Source organism: Sarcophilus harrisii, chromosome 3 (genome assembly GCF_902635505.1).
Source record: "Sarcophilus harrisii chromosome 3, mSarHar1.11, whole genome shotgun sequence".
In the NCBI taxonomy this organism is placed as follows: Eukaryota; Metazoa; Chordata; class Mammalia; order Dasyuromorphia; family Dasyuridae; genus Sarcophilus; species Sarcophilus harrisii.
Genome location: NC_045428.1, coordinates 380875961 through 380896819, shown reverse-complemented (window position 1 = coordinate 380896819; position 20859 = coordinate 380875961). Strand labels below are relative to the sequence as shown.

Sequence of the window (20859 nt, the reverse complement as noted above, 5' to 3'; positions counted from 1 at the left end):
CATATTTTAATTTAAAGACTTCATTAAGAAATCCCAAATCTATACTGACCCAATCTTTTAAAGTACTTATTTACTTATTAAATTTGCCCTTCTTTTTTCAAGTCTTTCCCTTCAAATGGGAGCAATGAATATAATACGATTACCATAAACTCTTTAGTTTCTTTCTCAAGACTTGGTATTTTTTCTTTCTTTTTTTTTTTTTTAGAAAAATTTTTGTCAGTATTACTCATATAAGTCAACACAATGGCTATTAATCATCTGGCTTGACAAGTCTTGGTAGTTTCTCTATCATCTTAGTTACAAAATTTCACAAGACAAAAAAGTCTTCTATTCTTCAAACAATTCCTTTCCCCCTTCTTCCTTCTCAATCCTACCTCAACTCTATCATAAATGTCACCAGCTACCACCTCATTTTTCTCTTCTTCCTTTGACCTTTACTGGATGGCTTTTCATCTGGAAGTACCTGAAGATCCATATTACTGATACAGTCAAATCATTTCCCTTGAGATGGTACAACTACTTTTCTTGAATTAAAGCTTCATCTTTGTTATAGAGATACCCTATCACCTGGCCCGCCCATATTTCATATCTGAATTCAAGGACATGGAGCCATTAAATCATCCAAAGGAGTTCAATGTCCCAAATCCTCATTATTTGGCATTTTACCTCTAACTTGCAATCTGCTTAGTTTTTGTATCTCTGATTGCCCTGACAATCTCATGTAATAGACAAACACTAAAACACTATGTAAATGAGCTGCCTGTTTTTTTCCTCAGGTCTTCCTCTTTATCTCACAATGCATCATCTTTCTTTTTTTTTTAAATTATTTTCCTGTTACAGCACAGATGTTTGATATTTATTCTCTTTACCCTTCTCATTACTTTATGTATCTGCAATTTTATTAAAGGTAAGTAGAAATCAGCTTCTGGGAAGGCAAAAAAACTTCTCTTGTTTTCTTCTTGCACCAGATTATTGTTGTTCAGTCATTTCAATCACACCTAATTCTTTATGAAGTCATAAAGTGATTTGGTGGGATTTTTTTTGTTTTGTTTTGTTTGTTTGTTTGTTTTTGTTGTTGTTGTTTTGGCAAAGCTATAGGAGTGGCTTGCCGATGAGGAAACTGAAACAAATAGGATTCCATGACTAGCCTAGGATTATACAACTTTTAGGTGTCTAAGGCCAGATTTGAACTCAGGATGATGAGTCTTTCTGATTCCCAGCCAGGTACTATATCCATTATGCAACTTAGCTGCCTTTCTTTTAAGGATTTAGAGATAAAAGGGATTTTAGAATATGATAGAAGGAAAAAAAAGCTGAAGCTCAGATATCCACAAATCTACTAGGAATATAAGTAACAAACCTAGGACTCCAAACTAGGTTTTTTGATGGAAAATTCAGTCCTCTTTTTACTATATAAGACTAAGCTGTCAGTTCTCTCATAGAATTCTATCTTAGGTATATTCATTGAAAGACCGATATTCTGTAATCCTTTGTGTATATTTCGATCTTTTCTTTGTGTGCTCACAAAGTTTACGTAAATAAATTCTGCTAATTTTTAAATAGTCTTTTTGTTTGTTTTATTTTGTTTTGTTTTTTGTTTTTGCTGAGGCAATTGGGGTTAAGTGACTTGTCCAGGGTCACACAGCCAGGAAGTGTTATGTATCTGAAACCAATTTGAACTCAGGTCCTCCTGACTTTAGGGCTGGTGCTCTATCCACTGTGCCACTTAGCTGTCCCTGGATAGTCTTTTTTTTTTTTTTTTTTTTTTTTTTAAGTTGCTATAGAACTCTTTCATATACAATCTTCTCTTTCCTATTTCTGTCATATATGATGACCTAATATACTTTAGAATCAAGATTATTTTCCTGCTTATTTTCTCCCCATGAATACATACAGCTTTAAAAAAATAACAATTTCTTATGATCCACAATTTCTTCAATAAGAACATATTCTCAAAAATCACTTCTTGGAGCACCCTCATTTTAATTGAATAAACCTATCTTCTCTCTAATAGTTGCCTCATAAAATATTTATCAAAGGTTCTACCAAGAAATACTATTTTTTACCCTTTTTCCCCAAATCTGTTATTTCATCCATGTTGTAAATTGAAAGCCTCCCTAACTAATGCAGAGCAGCTTATCTAAATTTATAGTTTTGGAGAATTGTTTAAGTCACTGAAAATTTAAGTGCTATGCCCAAAACTGCCCTTCCTAATTAAAACTTTGCAGCACCTTTCTGAGAAACTTGTCCCAAGTTTATAGACTATTTATATTTAATATACTTCTAAATTTTTTCTCAGAATGATAAACTGCCATATCGCCAATAGTTACTGTCCAAACTGCCATATTGCCAATAGTTGTTGCCCAAACAACTCTGAAACTTGGGAAGCTTTATTTAAAAACAAATAAACAAACAATTATAAGTCTTTCAATTTCCCCACACATATGAGTGGGTGGGGGAAATGATATAGATAATATCTATTCAAGTAGCAAGATCATTGTCCCTGTCTATCCTATATTTTTTATTTTTTCTTTATAGATTAAAAAAAGAAAGATCAAAGCGATATATATATATATATATATATATATATACACACATATACCTACATGCACATAATATACTCACAAATATAAAATTTCTGTCTATACATGTTTATAATTGATGTATTATGTTTTAATCACTGCATATATATTTTAATAACTTGAGGAATTAATTAGTAAAATTAATATCTATCCTTTTAAAATATCTATTGTAAAATTTTTCAGAATGATATAATGAGCATTATGCTAGGGTGCAAATCCAGGGGTATCTTGAATTATCCATTCCACTATCTCAGGGTTGTAATCCAGGGCAGTTTGAATTAAACTTCTGCAGTTGAATTGAATTGAAAGGCAGCTGTAGAAACTAAACAATTAAATTATGGGGATTGTTCTATATTTTAAGCTGGGGGCTTTTGAGGTTTGCCTTTTACCTCTCTTTATACTGTTTTCACCTAGAATCACTGAATATGTTTATTATGGAAAACAGAGGCAACTTGTATTTGTTGTACCTCTGATGAGTAAATGATTACTGATGTGAAACCTTGGGCTCTTGAGTAGTCCATTTTCCCAGATGTACAATCCATCTTGTTTTAGGAGTCCTTCATTTTGTAACCGAGGAATTGATATTTTATATTAAAGGACATATTGAAACTGTCCCTAATGAATAAACAAATCATACTTTTTTTTTTCAAATAAAAAAACACATAACTATGAGCTTCAAGTTTTGATAGGCAATAAGCATTTATTAAAAGTCTTCTCTTTGGCACTCATTCTGCTACCCTGAAGAAATATTAATATTAATACCTTGTAACACTTGCTATTTTTTCCTTCATTAATGTAGTACAGAGTTAGCCTTTTTCAGATTATAAACATTTATCCTTGAAAAGTGCTATTAATTTCTATAAGATTCTTTGTAGACCTCACATCACTTCTCTCCTTTGTTCTTGGTTCATTTCTCCCCTTGTCTTGGTAGAGGAATTTATTGTCTAACTGATTTTAAATTTACTTCATCTCATGCACTGTAAAATAAGATATAATTTTAACTATCTTTGATACATTCTTATTCACATTTTAAGCGCTTTGTTATTTCTCTTTTGAATTAATTATAATTTTTAAGGATGACTAGGAATGAGGCCTCAGCCTAATTAATTACTATGAAGAAGCAAAGAAGACTTATGTAACAATGGGCAAATCACTTACTGTCTAGTTTCAGTTTTTTTAATCAATAGTGAACAAGTTGAACTTAGCGATTTCTAAGGCCCTTTCCAGCTCCAAAAATTTTAATTTTTATAATTCCAGGACAAAAATTATAATCCAAAGAAAAGTAGAGATAATAAGCCTAAAACATATTACAATGAAATGAGAAAGATGAAATAATATTAAATTAAACCAAATGCTCATTTTTTGAGATTGATAAATTGTTTAATCATTTAGAAAATATACTTTTCAAAAGACTGAACTCAAATTAGAAATTTAAAAAGAGAGATTATTAATTATAATTAATTATATCAGAGAAAATTATATCAGGGAATATTATATATATAGTTCTTATTAATCTAAATAATTTCCTAATATTAATATAAAAGAGATAATCTGAGTTATTTGAATTAGAGTAGAAAATATTCTTTTCTAGTTTACTTTAAATGCAAGGTAAAAAACCTAAGATGAATTTTAAATTTTAGATGATTTAAGATGAATTTTAAATCTTCAGTATTTTTTAATTAAACAAATACTGCTTTGGGGGAGTTTTGTAATTCTCTGTAGAAAAATAGAAGGAACATTAAAATTGTAAAATTTGACATAACTGATCTTTACATTACAGTGTAATTTATATCACATTTTATTCTAATACAATGTTATGTTGTATTATAATTTATATAATTATACAAATTAACATATTTTAATATCATAACATTTAGTTTTGGCATATTCCTTTGTATTATAAATATTTTTATTTTCAGGATTCAAAGCAATACATCATACATTTATTCACAGCCTACTATGTGGAAAACATGATGGAGGATGCTCTGGAGATGCTCAAATTTAAGTTATCACTATCATTGTGGAACTTAAAGGTCACAGTTATTACACATAGACAAATAACTAGATTACATATGAATAATACTTGATAAAGTACATAATAAGAAAAGGTCATTATCCTCTGCCTGGAGGCATCAGAGAAGGAAAGAATTTCCTCCAGGAGATAACATTTAGACTGACATATAGGAGTTTTATAGTTGGAGGAGACAAAAGAGAGCATCTCAGCATAAAGACCACCATGAGAATAGATACAGAAGAGAGAAATCAGGAAGTCTGTGTGGGGAATAATGAATAATTCATTGTCATTAGAATTTCCAGTTTAGACATCTTCCATATGCCAGAAACTTCATTCTCATTGTATGAATTTATTTAAATTAGTGGTGTCCATAATGCACAACATTTAATACATAAAGATTCCATTTTGTAAATTACTGATTATGTACATTAGAAATAATTATAATAAAAAAATAATGCTCATTCATCCTGTTCATTTCCGTATGTGTTTACAGGAAGTCCAGCACAATTGCCAGCTTCATAGGATATCATTTTGTGCAGATGATAAAACTGACAAGAGGATATTTACTTTCATATGTAAAGATTCTGAATCAAATAAGCATTTGTGCTATGTATTTGACAGCGAAAAGTGTGTAAGTATGCCAAATGTTTTGGGGTGATTTATTCCATTTTTATGGGTATAGGAATTGGCTTATTCTTAAGAATATGAAAAGTATTTGAAAGAATAAGGCCCGAATATACTTAAAGTTTCATTATATCTTGAGAACATACAGCAAAATCTCTTGCTTAATCAAATTCTCACGTTCTTTGACACATGCAGACAAACAAATGTATTTTATCATATTTTCACTTACTTTATTTAGTAAAGAGTTTGATCAAATTTTTATTTCATTTCATAAAGAATAAGTTTTGAAAATATTTTTGTCATACAAATATTACCCAAATAGATGCATCAATGGAATATGGCACATTTTATTCAATGATTTTTAAAATATGCGGCATTAGAGAAAAAGCTGGAATATTGCCTTCAAACACTACTAATGATTCAAACCTAGTTTTTATTTTAATGCTTTTTCATATGCTTGACTATATAGGTCAAAAATGATACACTTAAACACTTTATACTTATAGACATTTAATGCTCAAACTCCAAATAATTTATTGAGGACATGAATGAGAAAATTATTGAATTGGGTCCTATAATGTAAAACTATTTGGTATCCTGTCTTGTGCCTTGATATCAGGTTTTTTATTGAACCTGAAATTCTACTGAATAATATAAGTAGTTAATTTCAAACATCATGTACTTTTAACCAGTAGAATCATCAATGAAGGAAGAACACTTACAGTAACAGATGATTAATTTTGGCAATAAACAAGACTTGATTAATTTGGTGGTGAATTATTCTTACCTGCTGCCAATATTGTCTATGGATTGATATAAGTATGGTTGTTTACCATTTATGGTCTTATTACCAAGTTCTGTGAAGTTTATAACACATGAAAAAAAGGCTGGTCATTGTTCGTAAATAATATAATCAATATTCAAAAACAGGCTATCCAAATCATTAATATATATGTACTAAGTATGGAAGTTTATTTAAAATTTTGCTGTGTTTTATTTTAACATTGTAATTGTAATTATTTTCAGAGGAAAAATATAAAAATCTATTTCACAAAAACATTTTTCTATTCTTGCCTAATAACAATATGAAAAGGAAATGAGGTTTGGCATGAATTAGTCTTTTTTTATTATAACTTTTTATTGACAAAACATATGCATGGGTAAATTTTCAACATTAACCCCTGCAAAAGCTTCTGTTCCAACTTTTCCCCTCCTTCCCTCCACCCCCTCCCCTACATGGCAGGGGTTAAACCTGTTAAAGTATATGTTAAACACAATATATGTATATTTATATTTATACAGTTATCTTGTTGCACAAGAAAAATTGGATTTAGAAAGAAGGTAAAAATAACCTGGGAAGAAAAACAAAAATGCAAACAACAACAGAAAGAGTGTAAATGCTATGTTGTGCTCCACACTCATTTCCCAGTGTTCTTTCTCTGGGTTTTAGCTAGTTCTGTTTGTCTCTGATCAATATGAACTGATTTGGTTCATCTCATTGCCGAAGATAGCTACTTCCATCAGAATTGATCATTGTATAGTCTTCTTGTTGAAGTGTGTAATGATCTCCTGGTTTTACTCATTTCATTTAGCATCAGTTCATGTAAATCTCTCCAACCCTCTCTGTATTCATCCTGCTGGTCATTTCTTACAGAACAATAATATTCCATAATATTTATATGCCACAACTCAGCCAGTGAATTAGTCTTGATGAAACCATTTTAGTTTCTTGAAATCACCAACGTGTCTCACAAACCATACATTTAATTATTTATTTTAGAATTGTTCCATTAACATCAAACTTAGTACTTTATGGGATCTTCCTCTGATTCCTTTTTGAAAAGTAAAACAGTCGACTAACATTTACTAAGTGCCTACTATATGGCAGGCAGTGTGCTAAAGAAAAGGGGAAAAGAACCTTTTTTTTCAATTAGCTCACAATCCCATGGAGAGGCAATGTGCAACATAATCAATATAAACAAGTTAAATTAAGGATAGTTTGAGAAGGAAGGCACTAATATTAAGGGAAAATGGGAAAGACTTCTTACAGAAAATAAGATTTCAGCTGAAACCTGAAGGAAAGCAAGTTAGGAATGGGAAAGGGGAAGAGGGCACCTGCTAGGTAGCTTAATGGATCGAGCATTGGCACTGAGGTCAAGAACCTTGAGTTCAAACTTGACCATAGATATTTACTATCTGTATAGTTCACTGCATAACTCATTTAATTTCACTTGCTTTAATCCATTGGAGAAGAAAATGGCAAATCATTCCCCTATCTTTGCCAAGAAAACTCCATGAATTCTGATGGTCCAAAAGGACACCAGCAAACTACAACAACAACAGTAACAGTTGCATTAATGGGGACAGCTAGGTAGCCCAGTGGATGAATTGCCAAAGTCAGGGAAAAAACAAATTCAAATCTGACTACCTACATTTGCTAGCTATGTGACCCTGGGTAAATTCTTTAACCCTATTTGCCTCAGTTTCCTCATCTGTAAAATGAACTGGGGAAGGAAATAGCAAATGACTGCAATATCTCGGCCAAGAAAATTCCAAATGGAGTCATGAAGAATCAGACATGACTGAAGTGACTGAACAACAAAATAGCAGTTAAAATGTTTAAATTTGGGAGACAGAATATCCAGTGTGAGGAATAGCCAGGAGCTCAGTATCAGTAAACTCCACTGAAAGAAAATAATGAGTAAAAAGCCTGCAAAGTTAAAAAAATAAAAAGGCTTCAAGAAAACAAAGAAAAATCACTGATCCAGTATTAAAAACCTTCAACCATGTTTTCTTGTGGTAGTTCTTCTATCACATATCTAGGATTGTCTTATATCTTAGTATATCTATATCTATCTGTATCTAGAGACTTAAACTTGTTCAGATTGCTTAGATTAGTTAGTAAAAAAAAAAAAAAGTATCTATTTCAACTTAGTTGCCCTTTTTATAATGTTTTAAACATTTATTTTGATGACTTTTTGTGGATCCAAAAAATGGAAAGTTAAAAAAAGAAAAGGAAGAATTTGGAAAACAAAACAAAACAATCTGAATGGCCTGCCTCTTCTTAGTCAACTTTAATATTACAACAGTCCTCTCAAACAATCCCTTATTAGTTAGTATAATTAATAACCAAGAATAACTAACATTTATATGATACTTACTATGTACCCAGGGATATAGGTAATATTATAATGTCTCCATTTTACAATTAGGAAAACTGAGATTAAGTGACTTGCTAGAGTCACTATCTGAGGCCACACTTGAAGTTTGATCTCCTTCCTCCAGGTCCAAAACATTTTCAAATATATCAACTAGCTGCTCCATATATAGTGTAAGTTTGAATCGTAGGACTTGAGTTTAAATCCCTCCTTTTCTATTTACTGCTTGAGGAGCCTCGGATAAGCGACATATTTACCTTATATATCCAGTGAAGAAATGGCATAGTCTTCTGAGTTTCCTTCCAATGTACATCAGTGATTCTAAGAGGTTCTTTTTTTTTTTTTTTTTTTTTTTTTTTTTTTGTATAAGAACCTGTAGTCAGGAATTAGAAACAGCAAAGTCAGATTTGGTATTCTGACCAATACAGGAGAAAAGGTAAATATATCACAAGTGTTTTAGGAGCTATCTAGTAATCTTAGCAGTCGATTAATCATCCTCCAAAGCTTTGCCATCTCTTGCTATGCTAGCTTATCACCTAGTGTTCTTCCTCTACCTAAAACAGAAAACTTAAGATGGAACTCAGAGCAGAACACCTAGTCTGGAATCCCAAAACTGTAGATCTAACTTCTAAACTTCTGTTTCCTCATCTGCACAGTGATAATAATAATAACATCTGTAGTAATTATTCATTGATTTCTAATTCTTTGTGATTCCATTCGTGATTTTCTTGGCAAAGAAACTGGAGTGATTTGTCTTCTTCAGTTCATTTTATAGATGAGAAAACTGAGGCAAGTGACTTGTCCACAGTCATATAGCTAATGTGAAGCAGAGTGTGAGGTCAAATTTGAATTCAGGAAGATGAGTTTTCTATACTGCAAGCCCAACACTCTATACTGTTAGTGGCCCATAATCTGTAGTATCTCTCTCTAAAGTTCCTTCCTGCTCTAAGTGTCATGGATAGAAGTAAAGTTTTAAGAATGCTACTTAGTTCTGCTCACTGTTAGATCGATTTCTCTCTTTTCATGTAATTCTCTCATAATGTAATTTGCACAACTTTTAAAAATATCATTTGCAATAAAAATATATCTTATTAAACATGTTTTGTCAGAGTTTAACATTTTATTTCATAAGAACAATTTTTAAAGAAATGCCTTGTTTAACTTTCCTAAATAATTTTATTTGCAAATGAGAAATCTATTTCATAATAAAAGGATTTTCTTATTTCCTAGAGAAATAGCTTTTTTTTATTCTAAGTTGATAATCTATCACAGTAAAGACATGAACAAAAAATTTAGTGTGGATTTTATAATATATTCTATAAAAGAACATATTTATACATGTGTATATTCAGAGGAATACTATTGTTTAAGTTGATATTTCTCATAACATCCATTCCAATGAATAAGATGTAATGAAAACTTTGTAGATGAAGTTAGTAGATTATACCAAGCCAAATGTAAAAAATATATATATATTAAGAGCAATGATTAGTGTGATGAAAATTATTAACAAGGAAGGGTTGTATTATCAAGATAAAAAATAGCACCCAAATTAAGCTTTATAATTTAGTCTAAGATTTTTCTGACATGTTGACAATTTGAGGAATCCCTGGCAGGTCACCTAACACTGTTTACCTCAGTTTCCTCCTTGTAAAATGAACTGGAAAAGGAAATGGCAAACCACTGCAGTGCCAAGAAAATCCCAAATGTGGTCACAAGAGAGTCAGACATGACTGAAGCAATTGCTCAGCAAAATTGATTTACTAAAACATCTTGAACCTATAATTAAATAAATCATGGAGAAAACCTGATTTAATAAAGAGTTACAAATTCAATTCAATTAAACATATATGAAGCATTAAAAACATGCTAAATTCTGAGTGTTGTACTGGGCATACAAAGAAAGAAAAAAGATAACCCCTGTCCTCTCTAATTCTAATCTATCTAATTGGGAGGACTGAGAAGGAGAAATTTCACATGTACCTAAGTAACTAGTGCAAGGCAGAATATTTTAAGTGTAAGAAAGAGATTTAAACAAAACTTATGAGAAATTCAAGATGGAAGAGTTCGTTTCTGGAGAGGTGATCAAAGAAGGTCTTATAAAGGAGATACTACCTAAATATACCTAAATATTTTATAAAGGAATTAGTATCTTGAATGAAGAGGAAATGAATTATAAGTTATGGGTTGGGTGGTAAGGTTGTCCATCTCAGAAACAAAGAATGGTAAGAACAAAGGCAAAGACATAGGAAAGGAAAGGAAATGACAGTGAGTTTGGTTCCATAGGGTTTGTATATGGGTCCATAGCTTCAGTATATGAAGTCAGATTATGGTAAAATTTGAATTTAAGGACTGGTATCGTACACCAGGTTATTGAGGGGTACTGAAACAATTCTTTAGCAGAAGAGTTCTATATGAAAGAAATATATTTGAATGATTACTTTGGAAGTCTTATGATGGTAGCATTGCTGGCTGATGGATATTTTAAGAAAGAAAATCACAAAGGACATCATAGTAATTCCAGTAAGAGCCAATGTGACTGTGAAGTAGGATAATTCTAAGAATGTAAAGGAAGGTACAAATGTGAGAAAACCCATTCATTTAAAAAAAATCTATTTACCCTAGAGAATCAACTAAAATACTATTAGATGCAATCCACAACTTCAGCAAAGTTGCAGGATACAAAATAAATCCACATAAATCGTCAGCATTGTTATACATCAATAAGAAAATCCAACAGCAAGAAATAGAAAGAGAAATTCCATTTAAAATAACTGTTGATAGTATAAAATATTTGGGAATATATCTGCCAAGGGAAAACTATATAAGCAACACTACAAAATACTTTCCACACAAATAAAGTCAGATCTAAGCAACTTGAAAAATATCAAGTGCTGGTGGATAGGTCAAGCAAATATAATAAAGATGACAGTGCTCCCTAAAAAAATCTATTTATTTAATGTTATACCAATCAAACTCCCAAGAAACTGTTTTACTGACCTAGAAAAAGTAACAACAAAATTCATCTGGAAGAACAAAAGGTCAAGATTTGAAAAGAATTAATGAGAAAAAAACAAATAAGATGGCCTAGCTGTACTAGATCTAAAACTATATTATAAAGCAGTAGTCATTAAAAACATTTGGTACTGGCTAAGAAATAGAGAAGTTGATCAATGGAATAGGTTAGGTTTACAGAACAAAATAGTCAATGACTATCACAGTCTAGTATTTGACAAACCCAAAGGCCCCAGCTTTTAGGATAAGAACTCACTATTTGACAAAAACTACTGGGAAAATTGGAAACTAGTGTGACAGAAAGTAGGCATAGATCCACACCTCATCCTATATACCAAGATAAGGTCAAAATGGGTTCATGATCTGGATGTAAAGAATGATATAAACAAATTAGAAGAAAATAGGATAGTTTACCTATCAGATTTGTGGAGGAGAAAGAAATTTGTGACCAAAGAAGAACAGAGATCATTGTTGATCACAAAATAGATAATTTTGATTATATTAAGTTAAAAAGTTTTGTACAAACAACACTAATGCAGACAAGATTAGAAGGGAAGCAATAAATTGGAAAAACATTACAGCCAAAGGATCTGATAAAGGCCTCATTTCTAAAATATATAGAGAATTGACTCAAATTTATAATAGTTCAAGCCATTCTCCAATTGATAAATGGTCAAAGACTATGAACAGACAATTTTCAGATGAAGAAATTCAAACTATTTGTAGCCACATGAAAAGGTGCTGCAAATCACTATTGATCAGAGAAATGCAAATTAAGACAACTCTGAGATACCACTACACACCTGTCAGAATGGCTAAGATGATAAGAAACAATAATGACGTTGGAGGGGATGGGGGAAAACTGGGACACTGATACATTGTTGGTGGAACTGTGAGCCAGCTATTCTGGAGAGCAATTTGGAACTATGTTCAAAAAGTTATCAAACCGTGCATACCTTTTGATCCAGCAATGTTTCTACTGGGCTTATATCCCCAAGAAACCTTAAAGAAGGGAAAGGCAAAAATGTTTGAGGCAGCCTTTTTTGTAGTGGCAAGAAACTGGAAACTGAGTGGAAAATGACTGAACAAATTGTGGTATATGAACGTTATGGGATATTATTGTTCTGTAAGAAACGACTACTAGGATGATTTCAGAGGGGCCTAGAGAGAGTTACATGAACTGATACTAAGTGAAACGAGAAGAACCAGGAGATCATTATACATGGCAACAACAAGACTATTCACTGATCAATTCTGATGGACGTGGCTCTCTTCAAGATTGAGGTGATTCAAACCAGTTCCATTTGTGCAGTGATGAAGAGAGCCATCAACACCCAGAGAGAGAACCATGGGAACAGAGTGTGGGACACAATATAGCATCTCACTCTCTTTGTTATTTGCTTGCATTATGTTTTCTTTCCCAGTTTTTCTTTTTCTTCCTTCTTGATCTGATTTTTCTTGTGCAGCAAGATAACTGTGTAAATATATATACATATATTGGATTTAACATGTATTGGACTACCTGCCAGCTAAGGGAGGAGGTGGGGAAAAGGAAGGGGAAATTTGGAACAAAAGGTTTTGTAAGTGTCAATGTTGGGAAAATTACCCATGCATATGTTTTGCAAATAAAAAGCTTTAATAAAAAAATAAATAAATTTAAAAAAAACATCTATTTAGCAGGTACTAATATCAAGTATATGATATACATTGCAGAGATTAACTCTATAAATCTTGGCAGTGCATTTGACTTAGGATAAGTATGAAAAAGGACATAATTAAAAAATAGCTTTATTGTTTCCAGCCCAGGTAATAAGAAGGATAATGATGTCACTGATAAAATAAGGAAGTTGGAATGAGACCCAAATTTATGGGGAAATATGAATTCAGTTTTAGATTATTAAGTCTGGGATGTCAATAGGACATCCATTTGCAGCAGTTAATCAAACAGTGAACTCACTCATTGAATAAGCTCAAGAGCTAAAGATGTATTAATACTAAAAATACATTTTTCAATCCCAATTAAGGTGAGTCAAGACACATGCAATAGCACACCATGTACACAAATTATTTCTTCTCCAATAGCATAGCATTTTCAAATTTTAAAATAATTTATAGGCTAACATAAAATAACAACTCATTGAATATAGCTTGTAGAATAGGGTTAATACTTTATAATTACACATTTTATGTTATTTCAAAAAAATTAATGCCCACTTTGAGCAAAAAATTGAAGTGTATGACAGAAGCAAAAGAAAAGGCAGGCCAATTTAGGGTGGTTTAAATTGTAAATAGGTGAATCAGGAATATTAGGAAGACTACTATGTCCCTATTATAATGCCAGGGGGGCTTGAACTTGTGATTTCATTATTAGGGGAAATTCTTAGGTAGAGAATCTGTGTCTGCCCAATTCAGGTTAGCATATTCTCTGAAACTGAGGGGTTAAGTGTTTTGTCCAGGTTCACACAATCAGAATAAAGTGAGGTATTGCTCTGCACTTCATGTGTGCCCACTTGCTAGGATTATAATAGGTGTCACTTACTTATTCCAAGGAAGGGAACACAAAATTGAGAAGTTCCATACCTGGAATTCTCTCCTTTCTCATCTCTGTCTCCTGGCTACTTTCTCAGCTGAAGTTACATTTTCTCCAGGAAATCTTTCCCAGTCCTCTTCAATCTTAGTGCTTTCCCTTTGAGAAGATTCCCAATTTGTCTTTTATAAATCTTGTTTTTACATTGTTATTTATAAAATCCTCACCAAATTGTCAGCTCCTTGTGGGAGCAGAGATTTATTTCTTGCCTCTTTTTGTATCCCCAATACCTGATATATATAAGAAACTTATTAAATGTTTATTGAAAGAATGAATGTTTGACTGTTGTCTCCTCCATTAGACTGAACTCCTTAGGAGTAGGAAAGGTTTATTTATTTCCTCTTTTTGTGTAAGAAAGTGTCTGGCACATAATAGGTGATTAATAAATGCTGGTTATCTGTTTGGCTTATTATAATAATAAAACTTTTAAAAGGATTTGGAAGGTTTTACTTATCTTAGCTCATTTGATCCGGACAACTCTGCAAGATAGATGCTTTTGTTTTTTCCATTTTACTGATGAGGAAAATGAAGCACAGAGATTGTGATTTGCTCACAAAATCACAATGATTTGCACACATTTATTAAATGTCTGAGGCAAGATTCAATCTCAGATCTCTCTAAATTTAGATCCTTCAGTCTATCTGCTGGACAACATTGTTGTCTGTTTAAAATATTAGTTTCAAGGAAGAAATAAAATGTTGAGAGTAGAACAGTGGCCCTCATCTTGCAGCTCTTTACCTACCCTCACCTCTCCCAAGGTGAGCTGACAAAGTGTAGATTTTAAAATGGAGTACAATGAGCCATAGTCCTGCCTTCTCTTATTCCTGCTTTCACTCCCTCAATACGAAAGCAAACTCGCATCTCTTGTGCATGTAGGGCAGTAGTCTGATCCAGGAGATGGACTTAACTATAGTGTTAATTCTTTCTGTTTGATGTTACCCAAAGGCTGAAGAAATAACTTTAACTATCGGTCAAGCCTTCGATCTGGCCTACAGGAAATTTCTAGAATCTGGAGGAAAAGATGTTGAAACAAGAAAACAGATTGCAGGGTTGCAAAAAAGAGTGAGTAACCGAAACTTGTTGATCACATATATTTGCTCTAAGTACAGGGAAACTTGCAGACCATCAAACAAATTGAGGAGTCCTTCCATTCCATTTCCCCACACAGATTGGAACTGCTTTCATTGTGTTCCTATAATTGTCCACTTCTGATCCCCTGTACAGTTTTTAACCATTTTATATTGAATTCCCACAAGAACTTAGTGTTCTCATGTGACTTTGCTTCACTTCCTGATGCTTCTCATGGGGATCAGAGCAGCAGAAGGAGCAGATGCTGGGTAAGTGGTTTCCCACGCAGATCAGATTCCTTTTTATTAAATTATCCCTTCCCCTCACTCTCTTCAAAATCATCATAAGCAAGTTTCACTGTCCTGTGGTTATACTCCTAGATTATGGGTACAATTTGCAAAGTGCATTAAAAAAAACCCAGAAAGATGGGAGCACTCAGGAAGAAGAAATTAGCCCAAAATATAAGTATTTTATTTAAAATATAAAATAAATGCATTGCTAATGACCTGGAGTTCCAAGCTTTTTTCCAGGATTTACCTAAATAACTTTATCCCCAGTGCATGAAATATTATATTACATTTTGAAATGTTGGACAAGCAGAAGTTTAGAAAGGTCATATTAGAGTCCAGTCAGGATTTTGTGGTATTTAAGAAAAAAAGAAATTTCTAATTTGATATTCTATAATCATTTGCTTTTTTAGATACAAGAACTAGAAACTGAGAATACAGAACTCAAAAATAAAGTCCAGGATTTGGAAAATCAACTAAGAATAACTCAAATATCAACATCTCCAGTAAGTACATATAAAACCTATCCTGGTTTGGGGAGAGGGTGAGTCCAATATATTGCATTTCTCCACACAGTACATGTTCCATTTTCCCCAGTATCTCTATATTTAAACCACATCTCTAATATCACAGAGGAAAAGAAAACTCATCAATACAGAAAATCATAGGGTCTGAGTCTATTATTTCTTTAGTATAAGGAAACTTTCAGGTGAAATGACTGCTCTACCAAAGATGATTGCTACCTTTTTTGAATCATCTAGAATTGCCTAGAACATTATTAAGTCAGCCAGCCAACATGTATTCGAGGTAGGACTTGAAACCTTGTCTTTTTGGCTTGGAAACCAGCGATATGATCAGTACTACAAACTACTTCCAATGAGTACACGTAATCCTCAAAATAGCTATATCAATTAAATTCATTTTGTTCTAGATAAATGATTCCAATCTCCATGTAATTTTGGGCTTTGTTATCAATTCAGCAAGTTTCTCCAAATATAATAGTTATATTTGGATTTTGAGGTCTGTTCATTGTGACTAAATTTAATGAATTCATCTGTAGTGATTTGGAAGAATTAATACAAGTTCCAGAGCACTTTCTGTAGCCCAGGAAACAGCTTTTTCACTTGGCAAAATCTTAGCTTTGTATTACATAATGATTTTTTGAATAAATAAATTAATCCCTTGGCATGCAAAAATAGTATTTTGGGCACATTAATTATTTTCATTGTAGTCAATTCTTATATTGTTAATTATTTATTTTTTAGTTTATTCATAATTTCAAAATCCATGTTTAGGTAAGATACTTAGACTCATTTCTTACCATTAGATAGTGTATAATTAGGACATGGAAACCTTGTAATACTCAGCTAAATAAAATTGGGAAAATTATTCTTCCTGTTTTAATCATTTATATCAATACCATCCTGCTTTTGTTCCCCTTACAAAGTTCTCCAAATTTACCTTCTGGGTCCTCCCTGGTTTTTTGTTTATTTGTTTTGGAAAATACAGGTCACATGTTTTGTTTAACCATATCAATAGTGAGTGAGTCAAGGTCTAAAAATTGTTATTTTGTTACATTTTTTCAGTAAATTAATAATTATAAAATAATGAGGGAATGTTTTTGTTCATCATATCAGTGGGCCACAATATAACCAGACTATTTTAGTAATTGATTTGATGCAGATTGCTACATTATGGATTTTACCATTGCATTTGGTGATTAAGAAATGTGTTCCTGACAGCCCAAGTTGGAACTATGAACATATTTATTCATATGATTGTGGATAGATATTGTGATTAGATTCTATATTGCTAATAATAGTCCAACAATTCCTTTTATTTTTACCAAATATGTCTAATACACAGCCAAATAATGTAAGGATCTATATGTAATTAATACATTAAAGCTGACTTTGTGATTTGATAATTATATATTATGTCAAAAAATGCTTGGATATTCCTTATTTTTTGTTGCCAGAAGTAATTTTTCTTTCCTCAGAAGTGACATAATATATTATACCTAGCTTAAAGTACTTTTCTTTATAACCTTACATTGGGTTATACTTACTCACTTCCTGATTCCCATACTGTAAGCCATTACATGATCTATCCCAATGCATAGGATATGAAAGAGGATATCATAACATGATACATTCCAATGTCTAAGATATAAGAAATAAATATTTGTTGAATGAACAACTGAAGTTGACTTTACTATAAGCTAATTAATAGTACCTAAAGTGCTTTATGGATCCAGAGCAATATGATCTAAACTCCACAATGCAGTTATTTCAATTTACAAATGAGTTGTGGCCTAAAAGTTCATTTTTAAATGACTCATTTGAAACTTGAAATGTGTTTTCCCACAAACAAAATTTTATGCAATATAATTCATTTTTGGATCAGCCTTAAAAAAAACCCCCAAGTCTATTTAGGTCAGTCTGAAATAAATGAAATTAATAATACTATAGAACCTAACCACAATTTGTAACTATGATTCAATGGGAAACACATCTGTAGCTCCTACTGGAGTTACTGGGAAGACATTTCTCAATCACCATTCATGGCGGTCAAATCTGTGATGTGGCAGTTGGCAAAAAATTTGACAAGATCCAATTCTTAAAACATCTTATATCTGTTATGGTCTGTTAATGTAACAGATATTGGCCTTTCTTAGTTTTCATCAGTTATTCACAGAAAATATAACAAAATAGCAATTTTTAAAGATTAATTCTATGTAGAAATGATAGAATATAGTAGTCAAGAAGATAGAAAATAACACTTTTTTCTCCCCTCCCACTTTCTTTTATTTTGCCAAAAATAAGCATGTTAAAAACATTCAATAATATAAAATTTTAGGTAGCATTAACATACTAATGTAAAAATAGTGGCTTTATAATCTGATTATTTTTCTCTGTCAAAAAAAAATGCTTGAATAAGTCCTTTGAACTAACACTCTTTTGTAAGTGCTACACAAAAACTTTAATTTTCCATCTGAACGATTATGAAATAGATATATAAAATGGTCAGTGTAAAGTTATATCAGTTATATAGCAGGCAGATAGCATAGATAGCTGAGTCTATCTGTCTGTCTGTATAGGGAAAAAGGTTTCCCTATACCAATAAAATCCTAGATCTAGTTGGTTAGAAAAGTTCTTGTAAATCTCAGTGGGCAGTTCTTTAAAAAGTAATGATTATTATGAGTTAACAATTCATTTTTTGCTTTTGTTTTACAACTACATTAAATGAAGACCCTGGCATAGTTAAATGACAAAGTAATATATTTAACTATTAAACATAAAAAAATAAGCCCTGGATTGGAAATCAGAGAATTGGTTTCTTGTCCTATCTCAGCCCTTAAATTTATGACCTTGAGCTTTAAGTCTCTCTTTTCATTTGTGAAATGAGTTTATTGGATTATACAATCTTTCAAGTTCCATTCCCTTTCAAACTTCTTTCTTCTATGAACCTTATAAAAATTACAACCTCCATTACATATAATAAGAATTCCCAAAATATTTTAAAAGTTTGAAATTGTTATATTCTAAGCTTATGACATTTAGCATTATGTTATAAATTATCTAAAATTATTTTTGTTATGAATAGATTAATCCTTTTGGTGACCATCACTCTGCTAGCAAAATGAAGTTTCATGAGTAATTACATTATTGATTAATATTTTGATAGTTGAATTGAACTTATGAATATGTAGACGATTGATATTTAAATAATGATATTTAAATGATCAATAATGAATTATTTAATCTACTGTCTGTTATGTGGCAGGTAATACTACATTATCTCTATCAATATAGGTATTTTTAACTGATAGGATCTCTTAGCAGAATTTTAGAAAAGAAAAAGCTGCAAAAATAAATACTCTTTACCCCATGGACCCCATTACAAAACTTGAAAGCCAAATGTCATCAAGTTAAATAATTTTAAGACAGCCAGTAAAAAATGCTGAGGATCTAAGTTGTGCAGTATCTAACATGATTAATACATAATAGACATTTCTTAAATATCTCTTGATAATCCATGATGTGTTGAGGACCATGTTTAAGTGTGGAACCCAGAAAGCCTGTAAAAAGGTTAAAGTGGACTACACTCAGGGAGGTCAATTCTCCGAAGCCCCCACAGTTGTGAATTCCAGCCCTCACAGCTGTGAATCACAGAAGACTAGAGAAACTAAAGGAATGTTTTGTTATTACAATCTTTATCTTACTATTTGAGTAGAGCTGACAGGCTCAAGGAAAGACTGACATAACCCAGAGAGTCAGAGATCTCTGTCTGGAGGTCATAAAACAAATCTACTGATGCAAATATTGCTTGTGAAATAATGTATCCTTTTTTAAAACAATAATAGTTTTTGCTTAGAAAATATATATTCTGCATAGAGATGAAATAAATCAGATATTCAGATTTTCAGTGCAATTGCTTCTCATTATATCATTATCATCCTCTCATATGACACAATCTCTTCTGTTGATCAGAAATAGATCCCCAGCAGTTACTAGCAGGTGGCTCCCATAACAATGATATTGATTGATTTTGGTTAGTTTGAAAATGTAGGAATTAGTATATTATTGAAATCAGAAATTTGCAAAGAGCCTAAATATTCTTATGATAGATGAAGGTAGCATAATTAATTAAATCCTATTACTAGAAAGTCCATTCAATTCAACAGTTATTTTGAAGTACTGGGCTAAGTGGTAAATAGAAAATACAAAGGGAAAAGAAAAAATCCCTCTCATGTAATAACTTACAATCAGAAAAAGGAAGGAGAAAAGAATTGCAGAGCTAGATAAATAGAAACAAACAGAGAATAAAACATTTACAATGTGATAGGCATATGGAAATTTACATTTTAATAGTGGAAAACTATATAGATATAGATATATAGAGACAGATATATACTAGCAGCTAGGGAGAAGGAGGTTGAGTCTGTAGAAATTCTAGATGAGAAAATAGTGAAGTATGGCTGGAGTCCTTCCTTAAAAATATTGTACCAAGAGAGAATCTCCAATCTAGGTGGGTAGTGCTATGGGGAAGAGAAAGGTATAGTTTGGAGAAAGTTATAGTAAGAATAAGTAAGAATAAGAATAAATAAATGCACAAATTTCTATGGTCCAAGTTAGAATGTATCAGAAGTGCTATGAGAAAATTGAAGAGGAAAAGATTATTTCATTTGGAAGGAACTGGGGAAAGCTTCTTGGAAATGGCACCTAAATTAGACATGGAAGAGAGAATTTCAGCAGTTGAAATTAAGGGTCCTAGGAAAACAAAAGGTCTATTCCAACATGGTAGAGAGAGCATGAACAATGGTACAGAGAAAGAAGAGAGGTATTTCACAGTTGATCATTGCACTATCTTGCTGTTACTCTTTATAATATATTCCTGGTTCTGCTTGTTTCGCTCAGCATCAGGTCATATAAATTGTTCCAGATCTTTCTATAAGCAGTTTGTTCATCATTTTTTATAGCACAATAATATTCCATTACCTTCATGTACCACAATTTGTTCA

General features: G+C 31.8%; 1 protein-coding gene across 12 annotated transcripts in view; it reads left to right on the top strand.

Annotated features, from left to right (window-relative positions):
- GULP1 (GULP PTB domain containing engulfment adaptor 1) overlaps positions 1 to 20859 on the top strand; it is a 493495-nt gene that overhangs the window by 318952 nt on the left and 153684 nt on the right. For 7 of the 12 annotated variants that reach the window (XM_031960337.1, XM_031960329.1, XM_031960331.1 and 4 more), the window contains 4 exons: positions 5090 to 5227; positions 14926 to 15042; positions 15237 to 15317; positions 15749 to 15841. In XM_031960337.1, coding sequence (XP_031816197.1) covers positions 5090 to 5227; positions 14926 to 15042; positions 15237 to 15317; positions 15749 to 15841 — 429 coding nt within the window. The remainder of the gene's footprint in view (positions 1 to 5089; positions 5228 to 14925; positions 15043 to 15236; positions 15318 to 15748; positions 15842 to 20859) is intronic. The other 5 variants (XM_031960340.1, XM_031960338.1, XM_031960339.1 and 2 more) reach the window with 2 other exon arrangements.